This window comes from Oppia nitens, unplaced genomic scaffold (genome assembly GCF_028296485.1).
Source record: "Oppia nitens isolate AA-2021 unplaced genomic scaffold, nextdenovo-longstitch-racon4-pilon3 scaffold18_pilon_pilon_pilon, whole genome shotgun sequence".
NCBI lineage: Eukaryota > Metazoa > Arthropoda > Arachnida > Sarcoptiformes > Oppiidae > Oppia > Oppia nitens.
The window spans coordinates 933,072-958,454 of NW_026533197.1; the positions used below are offsets into that span (position 1 = coordinate 933,072).

General features: G+C 26.1%; 4 protein-coding genes and 1 long non-coding RNA gene across 6 annotated transcripts; 2 read left to right on the plus strand and 3 right to left on the minus strand.

Moving 5' to 3' along the window:
* Positions 1-36: 36 nt before the first annotated feature.
* LOC128965847 (beta-galactoside alpha-2,6-sialyltransferase 2-like) lies at positions 37-1,071 on the plus strand. The gene is made up of 2 exons (XM_054312625.1): positions 37-881; positions 960-1,071. The coding sequence occupies exons 1-2, from the start codon at positions 37-39 to the stop codon at positions 1,069-1,071; spliced, it is 957 nt and encodes a 318-aa protein (XP_054168600.1).
* A 1,665-nt stretch (positions 1,072-2,736) lies between these two features.
* LOC128965810 (N-alpha-acetyltransferase 10-like) lies at positions 2,737-3,655 on the minus strand. The gene is made up of 2 exons (XM_054312584.1): positions 3,465-3,655; positions 2,737-3,367 (listed from the first exon to the last, which is right to left on the minus strand). The coding sequence occupies exons 1-2, from the start codon at positions 3,483-3,485 to the stop codon at positions 2,831-2,833; spliced, it is 558 nt and encodes a 185-aa protein (XP_054168559.1). The 5' UTR covers positions 3,486-3,655; the 3' UTR covers positions 2,737-2,830.
* A 272-nt stretch (positions 3,656-3,927) lies between these two features.
* LOC128965793 (neuroglian-like) lies at positions 3,928-11,606 on the plus strand. Of its 2 annotated transcripts, none has more exons than XM_054312561.1 (4): positions 3,928-4,207; positions 6,878-7,865; positions 7,934-10,363; positions 10,692-11,606. In XM_054312561.1, the coding sequence occupies exons 2-4, from the start codon at positions 6,890-6,892 to the stop codon at positions 11,117-11,119; spliced, it is 3,834 nt and encodes a 1,277-aa protein (XP_054168536.1). In that variant the 5' UTR covers positions 3,928-4,207; positions 6,878-6,889; the 3' UTR covers positions 11,120-11,606. The 2 variants fall into 2 exon arrangements, with proteins under 2 accessions (XP_054168536.1, XP_054168535.1); XM_054312560.1 differs by having other exon boundaries at positions 7,934-10,375; positions 10,692-11,605.
* A 1,328-nt stretch (positions 11,607-12,934) lies between these two features.
* LOC128965848 (cytosolic carboxypeptidase 1-like) lies at positions 12,935-15,437 on the minus strand. Its single transcript, XM_054312626.1, has 3 exons — positions 13,704-15,437; positions 13,067-13,642; positions 12,935-12,995 (listed from the first exon to the last, which is right to left on the minus strand). The coding sequence occupies exons 1-3, from the start codon at positions 15,422-15,424 to the stop codon at positions 12,935-12,937; spliced, it is 2,358 nt and encodes a 785-aa protein (XP_054168601.1). The 5' UTR covers positions 15,425-15,437.
* Positions 15,438-17,060: 1,623 nt separating this feature from the next.
* LOC128965813 (uncharacterized) lies at positions 17,061-17,572 on the minus strand. The gene is made up of 3 exons (XR_008484693.1): positions 17,526-17,572; positions 17,252-17,405; positions 17,061-17,115 (listed from the first exon to the last, which is right to left on the minus strand). It is a non-coding gene; the product is annotated as an uncharacterized LOC128965813 (long non-coding RNA).
* Between the last annotated feature and the right edge of the window lie 7,811 nt (positions 17,573-25,383).

Genomic DNA, 25,383 nt, shown 5'->3' on the forward strand with positions numbered 1-25,383 from the left:
CAATCAAATGATTATATATTAAATAAATTTAATAATATGTCGGATAAAGATTTAATTGGATTTCATAATCATTTAATTGCAAGATTAAGAAGATCTGAATCAGATCTCATTAAATATATAATGTCTGACAAGAATTATATCAACAAATATAAAGTGAATTTTAAAGAAAAATCAAATTCATTGCCACCGAGTGTTGAAAACATTTGCGATATTGATATCAAATTTCTTGTAAAATCTAACGATTTTGATGTCCCACAAGATTTTATTCATCAAACTATTGATGAATTAATTGCATTCAATGATGGTATTAGTGTCCGACCAAAATGTGCTATAGTTATGAGTTCGGGATCAATGATTGACTCAAATTTAGGACAAGAAATTGATTCACACGATATAGTTATGCGTTTTAATAACGCGCCGACAATTAATTATGAGAAGGATGTCGGCTCTAAAACAACTATACGTTTACTAAATTCACAAATTTTATTAAATGAAAAATTTGGAGTTTTATCAAAAAATTTCTACAGAATAGGACTTAAGATTGTTTGGGACGCATCTGATTATAACTCAAGATTTAATCAATGGTTTAACAAAAGTAATCTATTTTTTAAATCTCATCAGCAATTAGTTGAAATGTTTGTCAACGAAACAACTGCTATATTAGATCCACACGTTATCTGGAAATCATGGGATTTGCTTCAGAAATCAACAGCAAATAAAATTCCTCGAAATCCTCCGACTTCTGGATTCTTAGGGATTGTTATTTTGCTTAATATTTGTTCAAAAGTCGATATCTATGAATATATTCCTTCAATAAGAATCAACAATAAATGTCATTATTATGATAATAATATAGACATGGGTTGTACTTTTGGTCAYTGGTATACTTAATGTCTTATAATTATCACAATTTTATATTATTCACTAATAAAAAATATTATTATTATTTTATTTTTAAGGCATCCATTATCTACTGAAAAACTATATCTKTTGGCGATTAAYGAATGTAATGAACGCGAGACTGTAATTAAAGGAAAAGTATCACTAAGAGGTTGTTCAATGGTTTTGTAAATCAACAATAATAACATCATATCTAAATGAAATCAATAAATGGTTTAAATTATTTTATAAAACACAATATATAATACTTGAAACAATTAAATAATTACTATTATATTTAATCGCCACAAATCATTAAAAATATTAAAAAAATTGATCACTACTGTAATTATTTTWWAAAAATTTAAGTTGTATTGAAATATTAATTTATATTATTAATAGTTAATTAATAGTAATAAGTATTACAATCTATTATAATTTAAAGCATCTRCAAYTTATTATTATTGTGTTAATGTGGTTTATACAGTACATACAGTATAACTGTAATTTAACAATCTATGAAATTACATAGAATATTGCAATCAAGAAAAAAAGTTTGTTTAATAATTRAAATTATAATTTAGCATAATTTTTCATTTAGTTCACTACGATAAAAATCAATGTATATGTATAATAAAATTTATAAATTTGATGAATTCATTGAAAAATATACTTAATTTRACAAATTTYCGAACATATTTTAATATTGCAAAATAAACTATAACTGTATGTTTACTATATAAATACTATTGTAATGTTAAAGTATCTATAATCGGAAATTTAACTATATTTTTCAATCAATTCATCAAAGTTAATAGATTTTATTATATATACACTAGAGGGAGGAACCGAAACGGTTCGGTTTTATAAAACCGAATGAAACCGGAACCGAAACGGTTTTTTCACGGTTTTGGTTTTTGTGTTTCGGTTTCGGTTCGGTTTCGGTTTCTGTCTTTATATATATATATCTCGGTTTTAAAAATGGTTTTAGATTTAAAACGGTTTTAATTAAAAACTGATTTGAGTTTAAATTAATAGCACAAATAAAATTATCTTTAGAAATACTGTTGTTAATATTATTAAATATTTTTATTTAACTATTATTACTTTATATTAATATTATAATTGCATTTAAAAAATAGTTATTTATAACTTTTAATTATTACTATTAATTATTATTTTTAATTATTTATTAACTAAAATTTATCTATTTTTAATTAATTATTAATTTAGTTATAAAATTATATTTATAAGTTTATATATTATAATAAATATAATAACTATAACTTATACTAATTTAATTCTAACCGTATTTTATAACAATAAATAAAAATATGAAAATCAATTTTTTAGATTTTAAGCCCACTTTTTAATTTATGTAAGATTACGGTTCGGTTCCGGTTTCATTCGGTTCCTAAGTTTTAGTTACGGTTCGGTTACGGTTCAGGATTTTCGGTTTCGGTTCGGTTGCGGTTCCTGTCTTTGAGATACGGTTCGGTTGCGGTTCCTAAAAACTCTTCGGTTCCCCCCTCTAATATATACATTGATTTTTATCGGCGTGTTTTCTTTCATATAATTAATTTTAATTATTTTATATAATTTGCATTTTTATATTTGTAGTTAAATTAATTTTATCTTGTTATTAATGTAATTTGAAGTAATTAACAATATATTTGTAATTTATATTATTGTACTGTATATAACATAACATTATTCAAYATAGAGGTCTAAACTATAGCCAGATTAACAAATTTTGACATTCAGGTCAGTAAGTATTAAATTTATACAAAATAAATATWATTATAATTATTAAAAAAAWCATATTTTATAAATTATTGTACAAAATTCTAAATACCGGATGGTTTTAATTATTTATTTTATATGTCAATGAAAATTAATTAAAAATTAAAACTTTAAAACAAGTTTAGATTAACTAAAGATACGAAACATTTTACTCATTTTCTTTGTCTTTATTTGTTTTACTCGAAGACTTGTGTGAATCCCAGAAAGAGTTGGGATCCGCTGGTTTCACACTATTAATGCGCGCAAAGTCTACTAAATCACGTTTCATGGCGTAAGCGTCCTCACCGTCCGCGTAATACTTCGGCTCAATTTCATTGACTTGAAAGCCCAATGTGTTTCGGTAAAGATGAAGAGCCGCGCGATTTGATTTGCGGACATGAAGTGAGACGTATTTGGCATTAAATGATTCAATCATCGCACGTGACGATTGGTCCATCAATTTCTGGGCCAAACCAAGTCGTCGATGGGATCGTTTGACCGCCAGTGATGTGATGTGTCCGTGAGGGTCGTCATCCGAGTCCTCTTCCATTTTGGCCAAAACATAACCAACAATCGCGCCGTTTTCRTCTTCGGCAACATATGAGAGTTGAGGCCACGACAAGCCGTGATAAAAGTAGTATTTCATCTGATAGTTCTCTGGCAAACACAATAGATTGCAGTGTTGCATATTCATCAAGTCTGATGGCTAACGGTTCCCATTTGTCATCAAAAATAATTCAAATATTATTATTAATTAATTTAATTATTATTTAGTTTACTATTGTATTCATTTTGATCCTTACTTTAGCGCAACGGATATTCATGTTGTAGTCGATTGTATTGTTTAGGTATTAATCAGTCAAACAATTGGTCACCAAATTAATGGTCAAATCAATTGATCATCAAATGTGTGGTCAAATCAATGTGTTTTCTATTTGTATTGACTTGTATYGAGTCACGTGACAACTGTTGCCATCAATTGACTCATCAATTATGTGTTAAATAAGACTAACATTTAATTAAAGTTTTAGTTTTGATCGTTAATTATAATGAATTTGATTGAAAATATTGATCAATGAATTGCAATTAAATCAAATCAAATCAAATGAAACTTTGATAGACGGGTGTGACTCATGTGTCTACTATTTATTAGTCAAACAATGTTTGAATTGTATTGAATAGTAAATACATTGAATGTATAGGAAAGGGTGTGTTTAGCGCAATGGCGTAATGTATGGCAAACTGTGAGACAGGGATGCAGTGAATCAGTGAATCAATGCATTCAATGCATTGCTATTAACGGCCCAACAATTGTCTCTCACTTTTCAGTCAATATACACAACATATTCACTCAAAATGCCGTTTAATTAAATGACTGTTGAATACACATTTCATTCACCGATAATATGGACAGTGATTACCGGTTGCCACCAATTGGACGGCTATAATGTGGTCAAAGTGTTAACAAAATTAAAAACTAAGTGTTTTTATCATTATTTTTAAAGTCTTAATTGATTGAAACTACTTTTAATTTTTGATTTTATCGGTAAGTGATGTGTTTTACTATAATTTGTTATTATGTTATAAATGATAAAATAATTGTATTAATTGTAATATTTGTTAAAATGATTGAAACATATATTAGATATAAAAATAGATTTATTTGATATAAATAGCACTCAAATATAGTGTTAAGGTTTGGGCGTTGTTTGTGCTCTCACTCTATGCCTTACATTACGTGATGTAATAAAAGGATTATTTATATATTAATATAAAGTAATTTAATGTCATATAAAGTACAGTAAATTTAYTATTAATATACTGTATAACTGTTAGTCTATTCAAAGGACAGGTATTAGGCAAATGTGAGTCATCGGCGACACAGGGATCCAGTGCTGACAATATTGTCTCAAACGTGCCTATAGTTGATAAGGTTTAGCACGCGATGCATACTATGGGAGACAACATATGATTGTTTGTACAAATAATAGTCAATATTGTCTTATATTATCTCATAAATAGGACTAACTGTGCAATAATGTCATTGATTGGTCACTGACTCTATTTGCTGGACATCTCATGTAATGTTGATTTCCCACAATAATTGACATCAATGTCTAATCCTATTAAGTGATGGTATAATAAATGTTTGATTACTCAGCAAATCAATACCAGTTAAACATTACTTTAAGGCATCAATCGATGAATATTTTAGTAATGACTTTGAAATAAAAACTACTGATAACTTATTAGACATTCATTACATCATTAAGGAAATGATTTAATCATTAAAAATAGTTTTAATATTAAATAATAAGATAATGTTTTGCTATAAAGTTGTTAATCAATTTTTTTATTCATATATTTGTTTGATTGTATAACAAGTTTGACTTGTATTAAAACATCTAAATTGTTTGCTATAGCATATAATAGAGTTTATTATGATATTAATAGGATCTGAAAATGTATTTACATACTAAAAGGTAGCTTTAAATGGTTTAAAACATTAATTAAATTAAACTATTCATCGCATATAAGTTTATAATTGAAGCAATTTATGATTTGATTTGAACACAAGTATTATTGTTTTACAATATATAATWTTTTTCAGCTAAAAGAAATCCCACACATTATTAGACCAAATAATTGACTATAAATATTAATATGAATTAGTATTATAAGGCCAGTTATGTAAAGGTTGTTAAGGGACAGGTGTGCTCTGTATCGAAATGCATCTATGAGTAAACATACCTCCCTTTAAAATAACAAAAGTTGTCATAGCTTTAGGCCATTAACTGATACTAAAGTATTTTTATTGTTAAAAGCATTATAATTCATACATTTATAAGCATCGCTCACACAATATCATACTATAAACCTTTATTAACCTTTATTTATGTTTCATCTCCTAAATAACAATAATGTATATATATTTTTATCACTGACATAACATTTTATTTAAAAGAAAAACTAATAATGTCTTTTTATTATTTATCTGATGACTATTTTTACAATTTATATTATAGTAAATGCTATCAAAGTTTTACATAAAATAMAGTAATAATAAAAAATAATTTAAAGTAATATTTAATATTATATAAAACATTTTATGATTGTATGCCACTCTCTAACCTTGTATTGCAATTGAATTGCTTCCTTACACACATTACTATTAAGTTAAATGTATTAAAATATTAGTTTATAGCCTATATATACTGTATATAGTATAGGGATGTATAATAATCGCATCTAACGATCATTTTTTGTCAAATGAAGAGATATTTTTAGATACATTGAATGTATTATTACTGTAAATGATTATTAAAAATAGTTSCGTATGAATGCAAATGTTGTTTAACATAAAACATTTATTTTATACTAATTTATAATAAATTGATTAAACGATGTTTTTTGGATATTAACTTTTGAAATACTTTTTAAAAAGCCGTTATTGCAGTTCATATTGGCTTCAGATCGACTAAATTATATATTGTTAATGAATCATCAAATTAATTGATTTATTTATTCACTAATAGTTTGAAAAACTAAATAAATTTTAATGTTATTTAGTATATATTGGAAATTTAATAAACCATTATAAAAATTATATTGCTGTATTTATTTCAAGTGTTGCTTAAATATTTGTTATCTAAATCCAATTATATTATACAATGGGATTGGTTTACATACTTTAATTAATACAATAATTTAATTGAAATATACTTTATCACAAACTAAAAGACTGTTAAATAGAGAGTATTATTTGTTTTGGTTTTTACTGTAATTTAAGGATAATATGATAACTTTGTTTCACATACAGTGAAATGTTGTGAGAATTTATGGCATTAGTTAAAGTTTAGTGTTTGTTATATTAATATAATATATAATATTGTACTACTTATAGGCTATATATAGTTAATTCAGTTGACAGCATATGATTAGATATTATATATCCCATACTGACTCTAAAATAACATTAATTCAATTTATTAATGTTTGGCTCCAATTGTTTTTAAAATATGTTATATCGTATACAGTATTTACACAAAATATATAAAAGCYTAATGATATGAAACATCCTCTCATTGCGGTTCACAATATARTGTAATAAAATTTTATAATAATTGYTTTTTATGTAATAATGTTAAACTTTGATAATATTTTGTATCTTATTATAGAAAAAATTATTAATACATTGAATATATTTTTTAAATAGATTTTACAAAACATGAGACAAACGATACTGAGTGGCAATTTTGTTTCAAACACTACAAGAATATACACTTTATATATATTTTTAGTTATTATACTTGAAATTATAGTAAATTTAGTAACAGATATACAATGTGTTCAATCGCCGCCTTCAATGATAAAGCAACCGATGCTTCCGGAGCAGCTCTTTCAAGTCGCACAGTCCAGTGATGAAGTTGAGCGACCATTTGCTTTGGAATGCGAAGCCAAAGGAGATCCCGAACCAACTTATCGATGGATTAAAAATGGATTGGAATTCAATTATGTTGCTTATGATAAACGAATCAATCAACAGCCCCGTAGAGGWACTCTAGTATTCACTAAACCTGATGGTGTCGATGAAGGTCTTTACCAATGCTTCGCTGAGAACAAACACGGAGTTTCGGTTTCAAACTCAGTGTTTCTTCGCAAATCAGAACTYAATTCATTTGCTGACGAAGACTTCAAAGAAGTGTTTGTCAATGAAGGAGATCATATCACTCTTGATTGTAACCCTCCAACCGGTTACCCAAAGCCTTCAATTTTTTGGATAATATTGTCAAATACCGGTGCCCTTAGAAGTATCAATAGTTCGCGTTTGACAGTYGATCCCGAGGGAAGACTTCACTTTTCAAACGTTACCAAACAGGACGAGTTTCTTGACGCYAAATATGCCTGTTCTGCCACTTCTATCTTTAGGACTGAGTATAAAGTTGGCGGTAAAACGATTCTTAAAGTKACTCCCACTGGAACTTCTGGACAGGCAAGTCATGGACCAGTAGTACAATATACATCTCCTCCGTCAGTTCCAGCTCTCAAAGATCAGAGACTGGAATTGCACTGTATTTTTGGTGGAACACCACTTCCTGACATAGTTTGGGGTAAACGGGGCAGTAATTTGGAGGGATCCCGGTTTACATTYAATAATTATGGCAAGAGTTTAGTCATAAATAAAGTAGACTTTTCAGATGAAGGTTTGTTTTTACTTAAAATTTAATMCAAATATAAGTATTTAAAAATATATTTWTAATTTTTACTGCAGGCGTATATGAATGCACCGCTAGTAATGGCATCGGTAGTCAAAAATCTCATGCAATGGAAGTGAAAGTGAGTTCAGCTCCGTATTGGATTGAATATCCAAATGACACGAATGCAGCTGAAGGCGAAACAGTTTCATTTAAATGTATTGCTTCGGGAATACCGGAACCAAAATTGCAATGGTTTGTGAATGGAGTTCCTATAGAAAAAGCACCGCATAATAACCGTCGCAAAGTTGAAGGATCAGTACTGATAATAAATGATTTGATAGAAACAGTGGATACTTCAGTGTTTCAGTGTAATGCATCTAATGTTCACGGATATGCATTCCGTGACTTTTATCTCAATGTACTTAAGCTGCCGCCCACTATCACTGAAAGACCCGAACCTATTTCACGTGCTGTTGTATCGCACGATACTTTACTCAGATGTCGGGTATTTGGTGCACCAAAACCCATAGTAAAATGGGAAAAGGATGGCCAAGAGTTAACAGGTGGTCGTTATACAGTGCTTGACAGCGGAGATTTGAAAATCAAAGATGTCTTAATGACAGACGCCGGCAGTTTTAAATGCAAAGCTACTAATCGTTTTGGTGATGACGATGCCAGTGGTGAACTTGAAGTTAAAGGCAGGACTAAAATAACACACGCACCCGAAAACTTTGAAGTGGCCGCACGTAAAATGGCTGTTTTCCGATGCAACGCTGAGGCCGACTCAACACTTGTACTAAAAATTGAATGGCTTTTTAATGGGAAAAAAATAGATTTAGATCACGACCCACGCATTGTTCAGGCAGCAGATAACTCATTGACTATWACTACTACTAAAGAACTTGATTCAGGTGTTTACACGTGTGTCGCCAAAACTGATTTAGATTCGGTTAGTTCTGAGGCCACTCTTACCGTTCAGGATGTGCCCAATGCTCCAGAAATTATTGGTGTTGAATGCGATGTAAACACAGCTCTAGTTGAATGGCAGCCAACCGGTGATAGGAGAGCTCCGATACTTAGCTATAGTATTCAATTTAATACAAGTTTTTCACCCGATAATTGGGAAGACGCTTTTGTCAACATACCAGCACCCGATACCAAATTTAAAGTAGCTATGAGTCCGTGGGCTAACTATACCTTTAGAGTGATTGCTCGCAATAARATTGGTTCGAGTGAACCAAGTGGTTCATCTGCCATGTGTTCAACACAAGAAGAGGTTCCGCATAGAAATCCCGAAAATGTTGTGGGAAGGGGTACAGCACCCGATAATTTGCTTATTAGATGGACACCAATGTCTCCAATTGAACACAATGGCCAAAACTTTTTCTATAAAGTATATTGGAAACGAAACGACATATCTAACGTTCCCTGGGAAACAAAAATWATCGATAATTGGAGGGAAGCGTCGTTTACTATCTATAATCAGCCAACATTTAGGCCCTACCGAATCAAAGTAGAAGCACATAATCGTAAAGGACAGGCACATATACAAGCAACTGAAGTAATTGGGTGGTCGGGTGAAGATAAACCAATGCAACCACCGATGAACTTTCGCCTTATAGAAATCAGAGATGCAAAGTCTGCTTTATTTTCCTGGGATCCGGTGTCACCCGATAGTGTTAGAGGACATTTCAAAGGTTATAAGATCCAGACGTGGGTCGCTGATGAAGACTTGAAACATATGCGTGAAGTAGCATTGCCTCCAAATGGCACGTCAGCTATTGTTACAGTATTGAAACCTTATGCTAAAAATTATGCCCGAATTGTTGTGTATAATGAGGCTTATATTAGCGATTATTCTAATGAAATAATTGTTAATACACCGGAAGGTGTTCCGGGACCAGTAGCTTCATTTGATGGCATTCCTTTGGGCTCAAATGCTCTCTATTTATTTTGGACACGACCTGATGAACCAAATGGTATCCTAACCGGGTATCGCATATTTTATGAGAAAGTTATTGGTACTGCATTGGAAAGTAGGTTAGAGCGTATACCAATAATTGATGACCCGCTCGTCACAAACGCTAGACTCGCTGGACTCGCACCTCAAACTAAATACAGAGTCACTATCTTAGCCACAACTTCTAAAGGAATGGGTGAAGGCTTTTATATAGAGCTGACTACTAAATCTGAAGATGCGGCTGAATATCCAGATAAGCCATCTTTTGAATGGTATCATCGAAAAGGACAGGACGGTAAAGAAGAACTCAGAATTCAATGGAATCCGACGACAGGGAACGGCAAAAAACCCGGCAGTTATTTCTAYGTTCAATACAGACTTAAAGGCAGCGAACGGTTCTTGAATACACCTAAGGATGAGAATCAGGATTCGACAGTCGTTCCTATCAGAGGTCTCGAAGATGACAAGACTTATGAAGTTCGCATCGTTGCTGTCGATGGACAGTACGAGACTCCCAGCGAAACCCAGGAGATCTCAGCCAGCGGTATCTTTACTCGTGCGTTATATCAAACATTTCAATTGACGCTTTGGTGGCGGAAAACTTATTTTCATTGCAGTCTTTTCTTGAATACAGAKTTTAATTTACCCATTGATTAGTCATAGATTAATTTAATTTAAAAAAATAATAGTTATGTTTATAATAATTTATAATAATAAATTATAATAGACACAACAATATTATATATATATCTTTATATGACCATATTTTTAAATTAGGATGTTTGCTTACAATTACATAACAAAAACACTAATATTTATAACTTATTGTAATTAAATAGACTAATAATTGTTTTGTTTGAATGCATGWTTAGGTCCATCGGGTGGCAATAGTACAGCACATTTGGCCAATTTTGCACCATGGTTTATTGGCATGATGTGCGCCATTGCACTTATTATATTATTAGTAGTATTAGTGTGTATTGTTAAGCGAAATCGTGGCGGAAAATATTCGGTTCACGAGAAAGAGGCCGCACAGGGACGMGAAGAGTATGATGAGGGAGGCTTTAATGAGTATAATAAACCATTGGGTGGACCTGGAGCTGCACATCATAARGGTAGTCGACAGTCACTAAATGGCAGTTTACAACAGGCTGAAAGTGATACCGATTCTATGGCTGATTATGTTGAAGACGATTCATCAAAGTTTGGTGAAGACGGCTCTTTCATCGGAGAGTATGGACCTAAAAAACGTAGAGACGAGGCTACCACTCCTATGACAGGAATTGCCACTTTTGTATAGCGATTGCAGTTTTAAAGACATAATTTRTATTTATTTCTCTTGACTGCCACTTGCCTTAAGATAACACATTTTGATGAAAAGCTTCATTTGTGACATTTATTGACCGTTTTTGGGATTTTACCGACAGATGTGAATCAACAATTAGTTTGTGATTTGTGTGACATTTTTTGAGCACATTTACCAAAAATCGCTTATATTTTTGTAGACATAATAACTCATTGTTTAAATGATTTGACAAACGTTTTTCTAATGACTATATGTTTGTCTCACCTTTTTATACACTAATTCCTATTAATGAAGAGCTACTAATCAGTTATCATTAAGTTGTTTATACATTCCATCCAAATATAACTGTTTGTTTCAAAACAATTTCTAATGTTTTAACCATAAAGTTTTAATTTACTATTTTAAGACATGTTTTTGAATTTATATTAGAGATCTCAATACAAATCCACACAATAGGAATTCAATGAAATAAGTTTTAAATATTTATAAACTTTTACTTTAAAAATGATAAAGTAATTCATAATAATTTTTAARTTGACTATAAATTATAATCTTCATATACAATTGCAATTGTAATTATCATTTTATTCATAATTTCATTAATTTTAAAATCTTAATTATAAATTATCAAAATCACAATTTTTATTACAAATAWTAWGTTAAACACACTTGTATTGAATCTAATTTAAACACTATCAGTGCAGCTATTGATTTATAATATATATATATATATATATATACTGTATATTTATAAAAATAAGTAACTATTGTTACATAAATATTTATTTTAAGTTAWTATTTGAAATATAAAATTAGGCACACATTTGTCTCAATGATTTATCTATATTGTCCACATATTATGGTGTTTATAGGGACGTATTAATACTAAACGTTTCATCAAATGAGTTATGTTTGCAACGATTGGTTATCTCATTATATATTATTTATGATAAGGCATTAAATGAATGTAATCTTAAAATAAAATATATAAATATATAAATTATTTAGATTTGTATATATATATATATTTATATTGATTTAAATAAATAAATTGTTTAAATGTTTACTTAATATAATACATTAAAATAATTAAATTTATTTATTTGAGAATTTTATTTATATTTACTTTTAAATAAATAKCAATTTCATAAGTTATTGTTATTTTGGTAAAGTATTAATGGGTAAATATTATTAAAAATGAGTCACTTATCATATAAAATAATAGCAATAATWGTTTTAAATTCTTATATATATTTTAAAAATTATATATTTTATTTGTTTATAATTGAAAAAAATGAAAAATTTACCTGACTGATTTAGATAACTTATAACTATTTTATACACAATATCGTTTAAAACTATTATTTTTTATAATTTAKTGAATTTAATTGAAATTGATTTCATGATAGCAATTGTATACATCTTTCAGTTATTGTAAAAATTTAAGTTAGAATACACTCAATCTTTATAATTATATGAAATTTATTGAAATAAAAATTAAATTGTTTAATAAGCAAATATCGATTTGTTTTCTATAGACATTACCGTACATTTGAAATGTTTTTAAGTTTAAGATATTTTTAAAATAACAATTTTACTAAAATGGAATTATCTGTTATTTTTTACAAAATTAAAATATCTGAAAGACATTTATTATTTGGTTTTATTTCATTTTATTAAACATTAAGCAAAAACAATTAATAAATACAATATACTAAAGTATTGATGAACTAATTTTTAAATAAATTAGRATTAATGATTAACAGATAAAAAACAATKGTATTAATTATAACAAAAAAGAGATTAAAATTAAAATAATAAGCTTTCCTCACTGTTGTTGTCGTCTTCATTAATATCTTTATCACTTAAACTTAAAATGAGATAATTTTTAATTAATTTTATTGGATATAATATATTGAATATATTTTTAATATAACTCACAACTCGTTTGATTCCATAAGAAGATCGTTGGGAACGACAGGAAGGAGACGACCAGTAATAGAGTTGTATTGAAATTGAAGTTTTAATAAAGCCATACAAAACTTGGATCCCATTTCTGTTAATTGATTAATACCCAAATGCATGCCATCATATAATCCCTGATCACAACCGGCTTGAGAGCACTCGAGTGTATAACACGCCGTAAGACCCAATTCTCGCCAAATGGTAATCCTGGCCGTCCTCTCTCTGTTCTCCTCGATATTAAACATACAGTTATTAAGACTAAATGCAGGCGCCGTTGAATTCAATAGTAATGGTAGAGCCATATGACTGCTATCGTGTTGTTTGTTTCGGTCACTTCTTTTCCATGACATCGACGGACAGCAGCCGTAAACAAAGATATTTTTACGTCGAGAGTGGCCGTGAAAGTCGACTAAAACTACTGGATTTGAATTGTTTGAAATATGATTTAAATATTTTATTAAAGATTTCATGTGATAAATAGTTGGATGCAATAGTGGATTGGGTTGACTCCATTGCCTATTCAGATCATCTCCCTGTGCGCCCGTTCGGGAACTAATAGATTAATATATAATGTATTTATTAATAAATAAAAACAAAATATTAGTTAATTTACTTTCCATTGATGACACCATCAGGATTAGACATCGCAACTATTTTGAAGACATATTTCTCCAATAATTTTTCTGCTGATAATCTTTCACTTAACAAAAAGTCAATACAACCCTTAATAATCCACGAAGAATTAGATTCTCCGGGATGTACTCGACCTACAAGTACTATATATTGACGCGATATTGAACTTGKGATCGGCTTACAGCTGGTAATAGTAAGCACCGGCACATCATTTCCCGCTAATGTCGTACATAGAGTTTGTTGACGAAAGTATATATTACAAGTGTTGTGACAATTCTGCCAAAAATGTATACAACTTCTTAAATATGTATAACTAAACGGATAATTGAAAGCTAAATAACAAATGTCATTATCAAATGGAAATTGTATTTTAAATGTCAGTGTGTAATGAGTTTTGCCATTCATTAAACTTGTCATTAAATTATCTTTAAGATAATGATTCCTATAATAAGCTATAGAATAGCCAACTCTTTTCCAAAATGGTTTATCACAGACAACAAACTCTTTGGTTGAGAACATGACTGGTCTTTGGCCTTCATTGTAAAGACTACTTTGTTTTTCACAATTAATTATATTAAACACATATTCAACATTTGCTTTCATATTACTAACTCTGAAGTAAAACCATTGAGTGTGAGAACAGGTATTGATGTCAGTATTTAGCAAAAGTATGTATTCATTAGAGGTTAAGTCGTTTTGAACAACTTTCCTTAAGTTTCCACTTTCAAAACGGGACTCAAATTGAAGTCTATTTTTATAATTAAAACACATGTCTTTATTTTCAATATCATAGATGACATATAAATCATTGTTTTTATGTTCAAATCGCTGTATAATATGCTCCATAAGCTTAATTCTGGTCGTCTCATAGTTATTGTAATCATCATCCATTGTCAACGGTTCCAACTCTTTGTTTCCAATATTGGCAGCCAATTCAGGTTCTGCTAAAATGACAATTGATTGAATACTTTTAGTATTTAAAGCCATTGATGTATAAACATGTCTCCAATCAGCGCTTTCCATAAAAATCTCTTTGCGTTTGTCTTCCTTAGAGCTCTCAATCATCTCTTTTATTGATTGATTCAAAGCCATAGTATTATCATTCAAATGATTAATATTATCAGTTATGTTATCAGAGTTATGATTATTTACAAAACAACCACAAAAAAGTGATTTAATGCTATCGATGCTATTTTTTCTTTTATTTGTCAAAACATTATTATCTATGTTATCATTGTCCACATCCATGTGTTTTAACTGTAAATCCCAACCAAAATCTTTAATTTCGGGAAAAAATTGTTTATAAGATATAACATTTTTATCGTCGTTTTCAATAGAAATGGATTCATTATCTAAATGATGGTCACATTCATTGTCTGAACTGCTTTCATCTGAACAGTAATAATCATAATTATTATTATAGCTATTAAAATCATTGCCATTAAAAATGTTATCCTTTTGTAAGTTATAATTAATAGTCTCATTGAATGGCAATTCAAATACATATGGATTATAATGTGATTTCAAAGGTAGGGATAAAGGTTCGGATAATCGTTGTATTAAAAGACTCGATAATATAAATACTCGATTCAAATACTCTGGTCTTTCAATTTGAGTCTTGTTTTGAATTATGCTTTTCATAAAAGTCAATACTTTATGATTTATAGATAAATGTATTAAATAGTCTCTACTATTCATCATATATGATAAATGCATAAATATTCCTAAAATATTATATGAAAATCGAAAACATTTCATTATATTCTTGTTTTTGTTTGATTTGCATTCAATTATAACTGAAGAGCAATTGTCAAATAAAGTSACCAAAAATGGTATATAAAGCGAACAATTCTTTAGTATAGATGTAATTCCTTTATCTAAAAATAATAGTAATTTTATTTATAAAATACTWTACATTAATTAATTTAGTAAAATTTAATAAAATTTCAAGTTGGCTAAAAATTTTTAATACAATATCTGCAATTTTTCATTACAAAATAAAAATATTACAAACAGCGAATTTATTAGAAAAATTGATAAATAAAAATAATGAAAGTCTTACGGCATCGACAAAGTATTGCTAAGACTTCAATGGCCTGAATAGCTGTAGAAGACATCCACTTCTGATCCGATAATATCTCATAAATTATTTTAATTAATTCATTCTCAGCGCTAATATTATCTTCGAGTAACTGATCGATGTTTTTAGTGCATAATATCTGTGCACACAATGCTATCATTAAATTTGAAAAAAACATATAAAATATGTGAGTAATAAATATTTGGTGTAAATTTTAAAACACATCAACAGATTATATATAWAAACAACAGTACAGTACTTACGGTTTTTAAGAAAATGTTTTAAATAGCAAAGTATTAGACTCAGTATTTTATATTTATGTCTATAGTATTGCATTAATGACAAACTCTTGGTTAACCACAACTTATGATTGGTATAAACTTTTTGAACAAATTTTTTGTCTGAAAATGTAATTTATATTTTAATATATTTCCGAAAATAACTAGATTTTTTGTAATTATGTGCTCATAATAATAGTAAATAATACTTTTATATCATATAAATAACACTTACGGATTGAAAGCTTATTTATGATATGAAAAAATGTCTCAATAATGACCTCTTCATTGTTTTCATTATATAATACATGTTCTCCAATGTGTATGAGATATGCTATCATTTCATTGTCATTGATAATCATTAAAGTCATTTCTTTGCGTTTATTAGATGATTGCAAAGTCAGCAATGATTTAACAATTAATAGACAGTTGTGATGAACTGTTATATTATTTTCGTAGACATCCTTTGAAATAAAAAATATTACAGAAATTTAATTAAAAAAATTTACAAAATTAATGTATTTTTAAGTGACTTTTAATCAGGTTATTAGTGACAAACATAATTTAATCCAAAAGGAAATCTACAAAAATAACTTTCGATCAAAAGTTATATAAAATTCCTAAATAAAAGTTCTTGAGATAAAAAGTATATTAAAATAAATAATAATATTTTCTTTTTATTAACATTTTGGAAACTATCCAAATCACAGCTCAGACACAAATGATTTGAAACATAGTATTATATAAGTACTAAATATTTGTATAAAAATGATTTCATGAAACTACCGTTTGTATTAAAAAACTATTACACAGTATTTAGTAGAATACAGTATAAGATAACATAAGTTAGTATTAATACTGTATATTATTTTCGAGGTTTAGAAATCTAAAAAATTAACAGTTGACAGTACTTAAAGTCACAAATTGTTTTTAGACATTATAATTGGCAACAATTTTTATAAATACCTGAATTAATGTCTTGACAGTTGATATCACTGTATTTATATCAAAGTTGAAAATTTGGTCTAAATTTGCTAAATACAAAACAAATACATTTTAAATATAAACATAATATTTAATATTATATAACTTTATATAAAAATTAATTGTTGTTATGCTTTTATTATATCAATTAATTAAAATTATATTTCATAAATATTTAATTCTTACCATTAATATTGTTGTCACAAATCATATCAATTAACTTTGGTTGACATTCAATGACTAGAAATTCATTTAAATGAGTATCACATTCACTTAGAGTACTGTTAGACCCGACTTGATCTGCATTAGACTCGCAGATATTCATTGCACACATTATAACCTTTTAGTATCAATTCATAAACAAAATTAGATTATTAATAATTGTGATATAAATTTTTATCATTAATATTTTATGTTTAATGAAATGTTACAACAAATATAAAGAATATTTATTATTTACAATATTCTATCGCCAAAGAGTGTCATATAATAAATAAAACAAATTAAAAAATATTCTTTAAATTATATTATATTCCAAACAATTTGGCACTTAATTGCAAATATTTTATTTTTAATAAATTTTTAGCTGTTTAATTAACAACTTAATTAAAGAGTTAATTATAATATTATATATTATTTACAACACAAAAATCATATTTATTATATATATATATATATATATATTATATCAATATAATAAAACTATACTATTCAACTAAAATTTTAAAAAATTATTTAATAAATTATTTATAAAAAATTGTTAGTAATTATTATTTGTAAAACATAACAAAAATATGAAATATCATTAAAAACTAAATTATGATACATTGCATAAAATAAGATAAAACGCATAATTAAAATAAATAAACTAAATGTATATAATTATTGCTTATTAACAATCATTTCATGAATTTCTTATATATATTAATAAAAACCATTCTTTCAAACACTTTATAAACATATTTATAATAACACAAACACTTAAAATGTATAAATGTTATGTAAAAACTGTGTTTAAAAGTATTTAAATTGAATTTGTTTTGCATTGGAGTCAATCTTACGCTGACTGTTACGTTACGTATGAGTCAGACATAAATATATATGTAATGAAATGTTTTTGAGTTATATTATAATAATCATAAAATCTCAGCAATGTTTCAATACTACAATTTCAAGGCTTACAATAAAAGACAATTAAAATTAAATATCAAATTGCAATATATTTTAAACAAATATAATATATATTATTTTACAACAGTAACAAAATATTATGTTTGAATTTATATCAATTAATTAATATAAAGTTAATTTAATACTTTGACGAGAGATTCCGTATATCAATTAGACATATCGTGGTTCTGTCTAATTGTCRCAATTTTTTAATTTCAATCTAAGATTTGGATAATATATTAAAAAGTAAAAAGATATGTTTTTGAAACCAATATACCTTTTATTTGTTAAGAGATATAACAAAATGGCCTAATATTAGAAAATAGGTATTCATTATATATTATACAATATAAAAGTTTTATATTTGCTAAGTTTTTCAACTCAAATCTAAGTTTCTCTAAACAAAATTAAAAATCATTTCAAGAATCTCGATTGGCAATGTTAGTTTAATATTTTCAACTAATCTTAATATATTATTTTAAATGACTTAATAATGTTTTATGTTATGAAATCTATTTTATCAAAATTAACAAAACTATTCACACGATACAAATGAAAATTTTGTTTATTTTAGTTTACTTTCTATTGGTTTATTTTGATACTATCTATTTATAATAACATAATATTATTCGTCTATAAAAAATTAATTATAATATTCAGAAGTGTGTTAAAAAATTTATATATAGTAGTTAACTTAAAATTATATTGAACAATTTAAAAATAAATTAGAAATATAATGCATTTTTGATGATTCAATCATATTTATCATCATATACTGTACAATATATCTAAATATAATAATTATTTTTAGTAATATCTTTAAAAATCATTGGTTTTACATGATTTAAAGTTTTAATGCATAGACATTATATGATCCAAGTTTTCAAGATCTATCCGATTCAAACACTTTATAAATATTATTTTATTCAAAATTATATAAAAATTATATACATTTTGTTCAATAAATTCAAAATTATTAATAATTAATTCAATTTTAATTACTATAGGTTTTAATATATGATATAACTAATTTTAAATTTTTGATCTATATTTATTGAACATAATAATTATTTTATAAAGTATGCTAAAACAGTAGTTATTATTTAAACACAAAAATTAATTTCAATTAGTTAACTAGTAGTTCATATAATCATTTATAAGTTATAATATAAACTTCGTTAAATTTTCTACACTAGTATCTCATTATATTTATACAGTAATACACAAAATTAGAGTTCGTATAAATATCCACTTTATGTCAAAATTTTCTWATTTTTATTTGCTTTAGTGAATAYTTTCTTAAATACTGTATAATAAATTGCGATGCGATACAGTTTTTATGCTATTATCCGATCCGATAATTTTTACCCTATTATCTGAACCGATGTTTCAAAACTGATTGTGTGTTTAAAATTGATTTCTAATTCATAGTCATAATAAAAAACAAATACATTTTGTAAATTCCGTTCAGATATTTATGTTATTGTACTGTAAATGTATTTCAAAAGTTATCACACTTTTATAATAAGCAAAACTTACTTATTATATGTTAGGTTAGTGACGCTATCATCAAATATAATATATGTTTGTAAATATATGAAATTATGTATGTATTGCAATTTGCAAATTGAAATACAGTATACTTTAAGATTGTTATGCAAATATTGTTATTTAAGTTGATATTATGATAAACTACTATACCTTATAATATGGCACTACTTGTACACCATTACTGTATAAAAYACACACACACTTAATATGTTACGATGTTTATGTTTTTATTGAAGTCTATTTGTTTCATAATTATTATATAATAAATACTGTTTATTATGACAATTATATAGTGAGTGAATATTACAATGATTGCAATATAGCACTTCACTAATTGCAATATTGTTAAACTAATGGATTAATATTAGGATAAATTTATACACAAAAACAGTACATTGAATGCAATGGTGTTTTAAATATCAATTACTAAACAATGTATAGAATATTCTAAATGTTTGCAATCGTTTGAATATAATATTCAATCAATKAATGCAGTCATATATAATATATAATATATAGTATATAATGTACAATATATTGGTATCTAATTATCTATATATACAATCAATGAGTGACATCTACAGTAGTTTAACATATATTTTATAATTACATGAATACAATGATTGCAATCATATAGAGGGCCACACAATCGTGATTAGGCATGTGTTGGCTGATGTGTACATTATATTGCTATTATAATACACTATAAATACCAGTGTATTGTAATACCGGTACTATTTATTTCAGTTTTGTCACTATATGTTAACTACATTACAATAATCGTTAAACACGTTGTCTGCTTTCAMKATCACAGCTAATCTAAATGTAATTATGATTTGAAACTTGAATTAATTGAAGACAATGTTAATTACAATTATTACATGAATTGATGGTAAGTTATTGATAATTATATTATATTATATTTGTTAGGAAAGTGCAGAACCAGCTCCAGCACGTGTACAACCAGCACGTGTTGGCGTTTCCTATATCTGCAAAAGTATCCGTTGAATCGATAAGTTTGTCATTCAAACAATGATTGATACAAACACTAAATTCAATGACAAAACATTATATTTATTCATAATTTGAATATAATTTTATTTTATTGTTTGATTAATGGATTTTATTATATATTTTTGATTTATAGCATTAATTGCCGACATCTTAGTTGTGAATGCAACCCATGTGTTGACCCAATTGTATGGTACGGTAGGTATAAGTRTAATGATAGACCTGTTTATCGATATTGGACTTAATTTAACACTAATTAATGATTTTTTCTTAATATTAATTTTTCTCAAATACTATATTTGTTTAAAGTAAAAATAATTTTATTTAATTTGTATGTTTAAAACTTTGAAATTAAAATATTTGTGTATATAATTAAAAAAATTAATAAAATATGAATTGTAATAATAAGACTTATTTTCTGAGAAACCAAATGTAAAGAATAGAGAGAGAGATAAGAAATGTGACACAAAATAAATTAAAGTTATATAAGAAATAGAGTATGAGTTGAATAATAGATATATCGGTAATATCGGTGAGATTATGGCCGTAGAAGTGTTTATTGAATTGGGTTAATGTGTTTGTGCCGATGTATAGGACCAGTGAAACGGCCATAAAGCGGATTAACCCGATTGAGGCCATACTCCATACCAAGAGTTTTGATTCTTCGTCAAACTCGATCTCATATTGAATGTCACTATAAGTTAGGATGAAGTGTGTGATGGCCTCTAACTCTATGAACCACATGTAAGCACCGATACGTCTAATCCATGGCCACAAAGCACTGTCATATCTAATGGCATCGCTTACAGGTATGACTGCTGTCGAGTATAGGATAAGCCATATATAGTACATGAGATAATACCAGTTGTCGTAGAAACAGAAGGACAGCCATTCACCCGACAACTTGAGGTATAATACAAGAGAAAGACTTATTAGACCCAAAAATATCAAATAAACGCATAACAGTTGCCATCCATTCAATGGTATACATGAAGACATCAATTCAACTACTTTTGTCACAAACGTTACTTTACTTCTTTCGACTGTTATGGTCGACGTCTCAATAGTTTGGTGATCACCACTTGAGTCCATTTGGATGATCATTGTCTCCATTTGATTGATAACTTATGGACAAACAAATTGTCTAATTGTTAATCTCTTTTAAATCTCATCAAAGAGTTACTGCTTTTGTTAATATAAAATATATTTTATAACAGTTTGTTATAATTTATTTCCAAACAAATAAAACATAGGTTTACGACATTTTTAATAAAATTGATTTACAATATATGAAACTATTTTATATCATTTTTTCAAATTTTATTAATTATAACCTATTTTGGGTACAATAAAAAAATATAAATTATTTATTTACTACAGTTAACTATGATTTCCATGAAAATAAATATTTATTCAAAACATATAATAGTAATTATTCTTATAACAAAATTTAATATCATATAAATATATATATATATATATATATATAACAAAAAACTACTTTTTCTAGAAATAAATTGTATAAACAATATAAAAACGATTAAATAATTGCAAAAATGTCAAACATTATGCCATTGAATTTGGTAGAAAATTATGATAAAACAAATATAAATTTTAAACATTAAAATTTTGAGTCTAATTTGAGATATTATTATAAATTATAATCTATGATAAATTAATATTAAAAAATTGATTTAAATATCAATAAATTATCAAATTTAATTACGTTTTTACATATTTTGATAATTTTTTGCACATATTTTATTACATATTCTAATTAATACAGTAATTGACAAATACTGTATTTTTATATCTATTAATATAATATTATGGTATAATACTGTATACAATAATTTTTATTTATTTTTTTAAATAACAAACAACTTTTATTAATACTTGGAATAAATGTATAGTAATAGTTATATATTTAATATTTTATCCATAATTAATTAGTAACTTACAATTGTAGTTAAATTAATATCTGTACTATAAATAATACAATACATACAATATATTTCAAGTCTGTATAGTATSTATATACTATAATGCTATACAGTGTATAGAAATCATCTTAAAATCTATTATCGCTTATTTAATATTCAATTTTTACTATATTATAATTATAATAAATTACTGTATTATTGAAACTCATTTACAGTATTTATATTTTAGTCGAATAGTTGTCATAGTATGTGTAATTCAAATATCTGTATATTAAAATAATATAATTTAAAATTAACTCAAATATAACATATTTTAACTAAACTTAACGTTAACTTTTATTCAAATATTATAACATAAAACTATATTTTTTAAATGAGAAATTGAGACAATCACTAAAATACTTTTTTAAAATTTTATTAACGTATAATCAATAGTTATTTTATGATTTGCATAATAAACTTCAAAATTGTATTAATTTTGATTTGATTTATTTTAGTTACTACTAGTGTTGGCAAAGACAAAATGTTTGTATAATACAAAGTGTATTATACAGTATAATACAATGTATAATACATGRCCAATTTTGTATACAAACTAAATTTAGCGCCACCTAGTGTCAAAAGCATTGTTTTATAATAAATATAGATTTAATATTAATCTTTCATTTAATTTCTATTTTCTAATTTAAATTATTTCATTATTATTATTATTTAAAATCAACGATTATTATAACAAAAATGCATTTCTAGCCATTAAATTTTTACTAAATATTTTTTWTAATTTTATAGTATRTATTAGTTTTTAAAATTGTATAATACAAGCAGTACATTGTATTATACTGTATTATACAAAGTAAAAATTCAAAACCTTGTATTTTTCCAACCCTGGTTAATACTAAATAAGTTATATGCATGTTATATAAAAATAAATTTTTAATCGGATAAAAATAATTAAAGTTAGTATAAATAAAATAAATAATAGAAAATCTAATGTTTAATTCAAATCAACTCAATAATCAATTATTAATGTTATTAAGTCTTTCTAAATTCAATTAACTCTTAATGAAGTTTGAATGGCTAATACTTTTATAAGATTATGTCAAATGTCGAGAAACAACATATTTGTTAACCAGTTGTACAACAAATATAATATAACAATTAATGTCTACAAAAACTACTTTTTGACCATAAGTTTTAATTATAGCATAGATTTTACTTTATATTCTCTCAAACATTAGTCACTTTAAATGTCAAGCAATAGTCAAAACTTAGAAAAAATCTATAATACTATTAAATAAAGTAATGTACTGTCAATAGTATTATAATTTTTTTACATTTTGTAATATGAAAGATGTTTTTCAATAAAAACCGATATTTTTGAATTTTTATMTAAAGTTATAATAAAAGTGTAAGTAAATTATAGATTTGATATTTACTTATATATGGCATATGATGTGATGTATGTAATTTAAATTGTAATGTGAGATACTTAAAGATTTAAAATAAATTTTAGAGATTTACAGGAAATATTTGAAAAAAATGTAAATATCTATTATATTTTGACTAACAGTTTAATATCCGTTTTGTCACTGAATTAAATCAAACGAAAAATAATTTTAAAGTCATTTGAAAATATAGTAAATCAACAATTATTAAATGTAAAATGTAATCTGTATTACTAATACTTTATTTAATGATTAAATTAATTATATTCGTGAAACTCTTTTGTATATTAATATTATTTAATTAATTAATATATTTAGTATATATTTTATTTTATAAATAGGAAAAGTAAACAATATCGCAATATAATTAAAATATTATTTTTAATAATGAAATTGCTGTTAAGTGACATTTAATATTCAGTTTAATATTACTTTACATATAAAACTGTAAATTACAGACGAGTTTAACGGTGTGTGTAATTGAATGATTGGAAAAGCAAATAACACATCAATAACAACAAAAATTTATTATTAAATCAAATATTTTCCATTAAATTCTTTACTATATTTACTATGAAATGCAAACAATTTGTTCTCTGGTTTCGCTAACTCTTAGTTAGAGAGACTTCAAAATATTTTTATAAAAATTAAATATCGTTTCAACTATACTGTAGTCACTTAATAACAACTGAGTCGTACTATTCTATACTGATTTATAGCTAGAGTTTTCAAATAAAAATTATATATTAAAAAAAATAAATTAAATTTAAAAACATTGAAATTTTAAAAATAATCAGTGTTTGCAATCAAATTAGTATATATATACAAAGTAGGGGTTGTAATGATTCCCAAAGGAGGAAAGTTCCCTAATAAAATCCCTCCAATTTTCCTCCCTATTTCATTAAAAAGGAAATATAATTTACTGTATATTATTACAATAAATAATACCAAAACTGAAATATTTTGAATAAAATTTTTGAAATACTCTGAAAGAAACTTTAAATAAAAAAATTTAGTTATATTATTTACCAATACTACTCAAAATAGCTTAAAATAACATTTGTTTTTTAGACAATATAATAAAATGTGTTTATTAGAGCTTAATATGTAGTATCACAAGGAAATAGATTCCCTGGGAATTCCCAGTGTGGAGGGAATATAGGGAACTTTTAGGTGATAAGATGAGGGAAGGGAATAT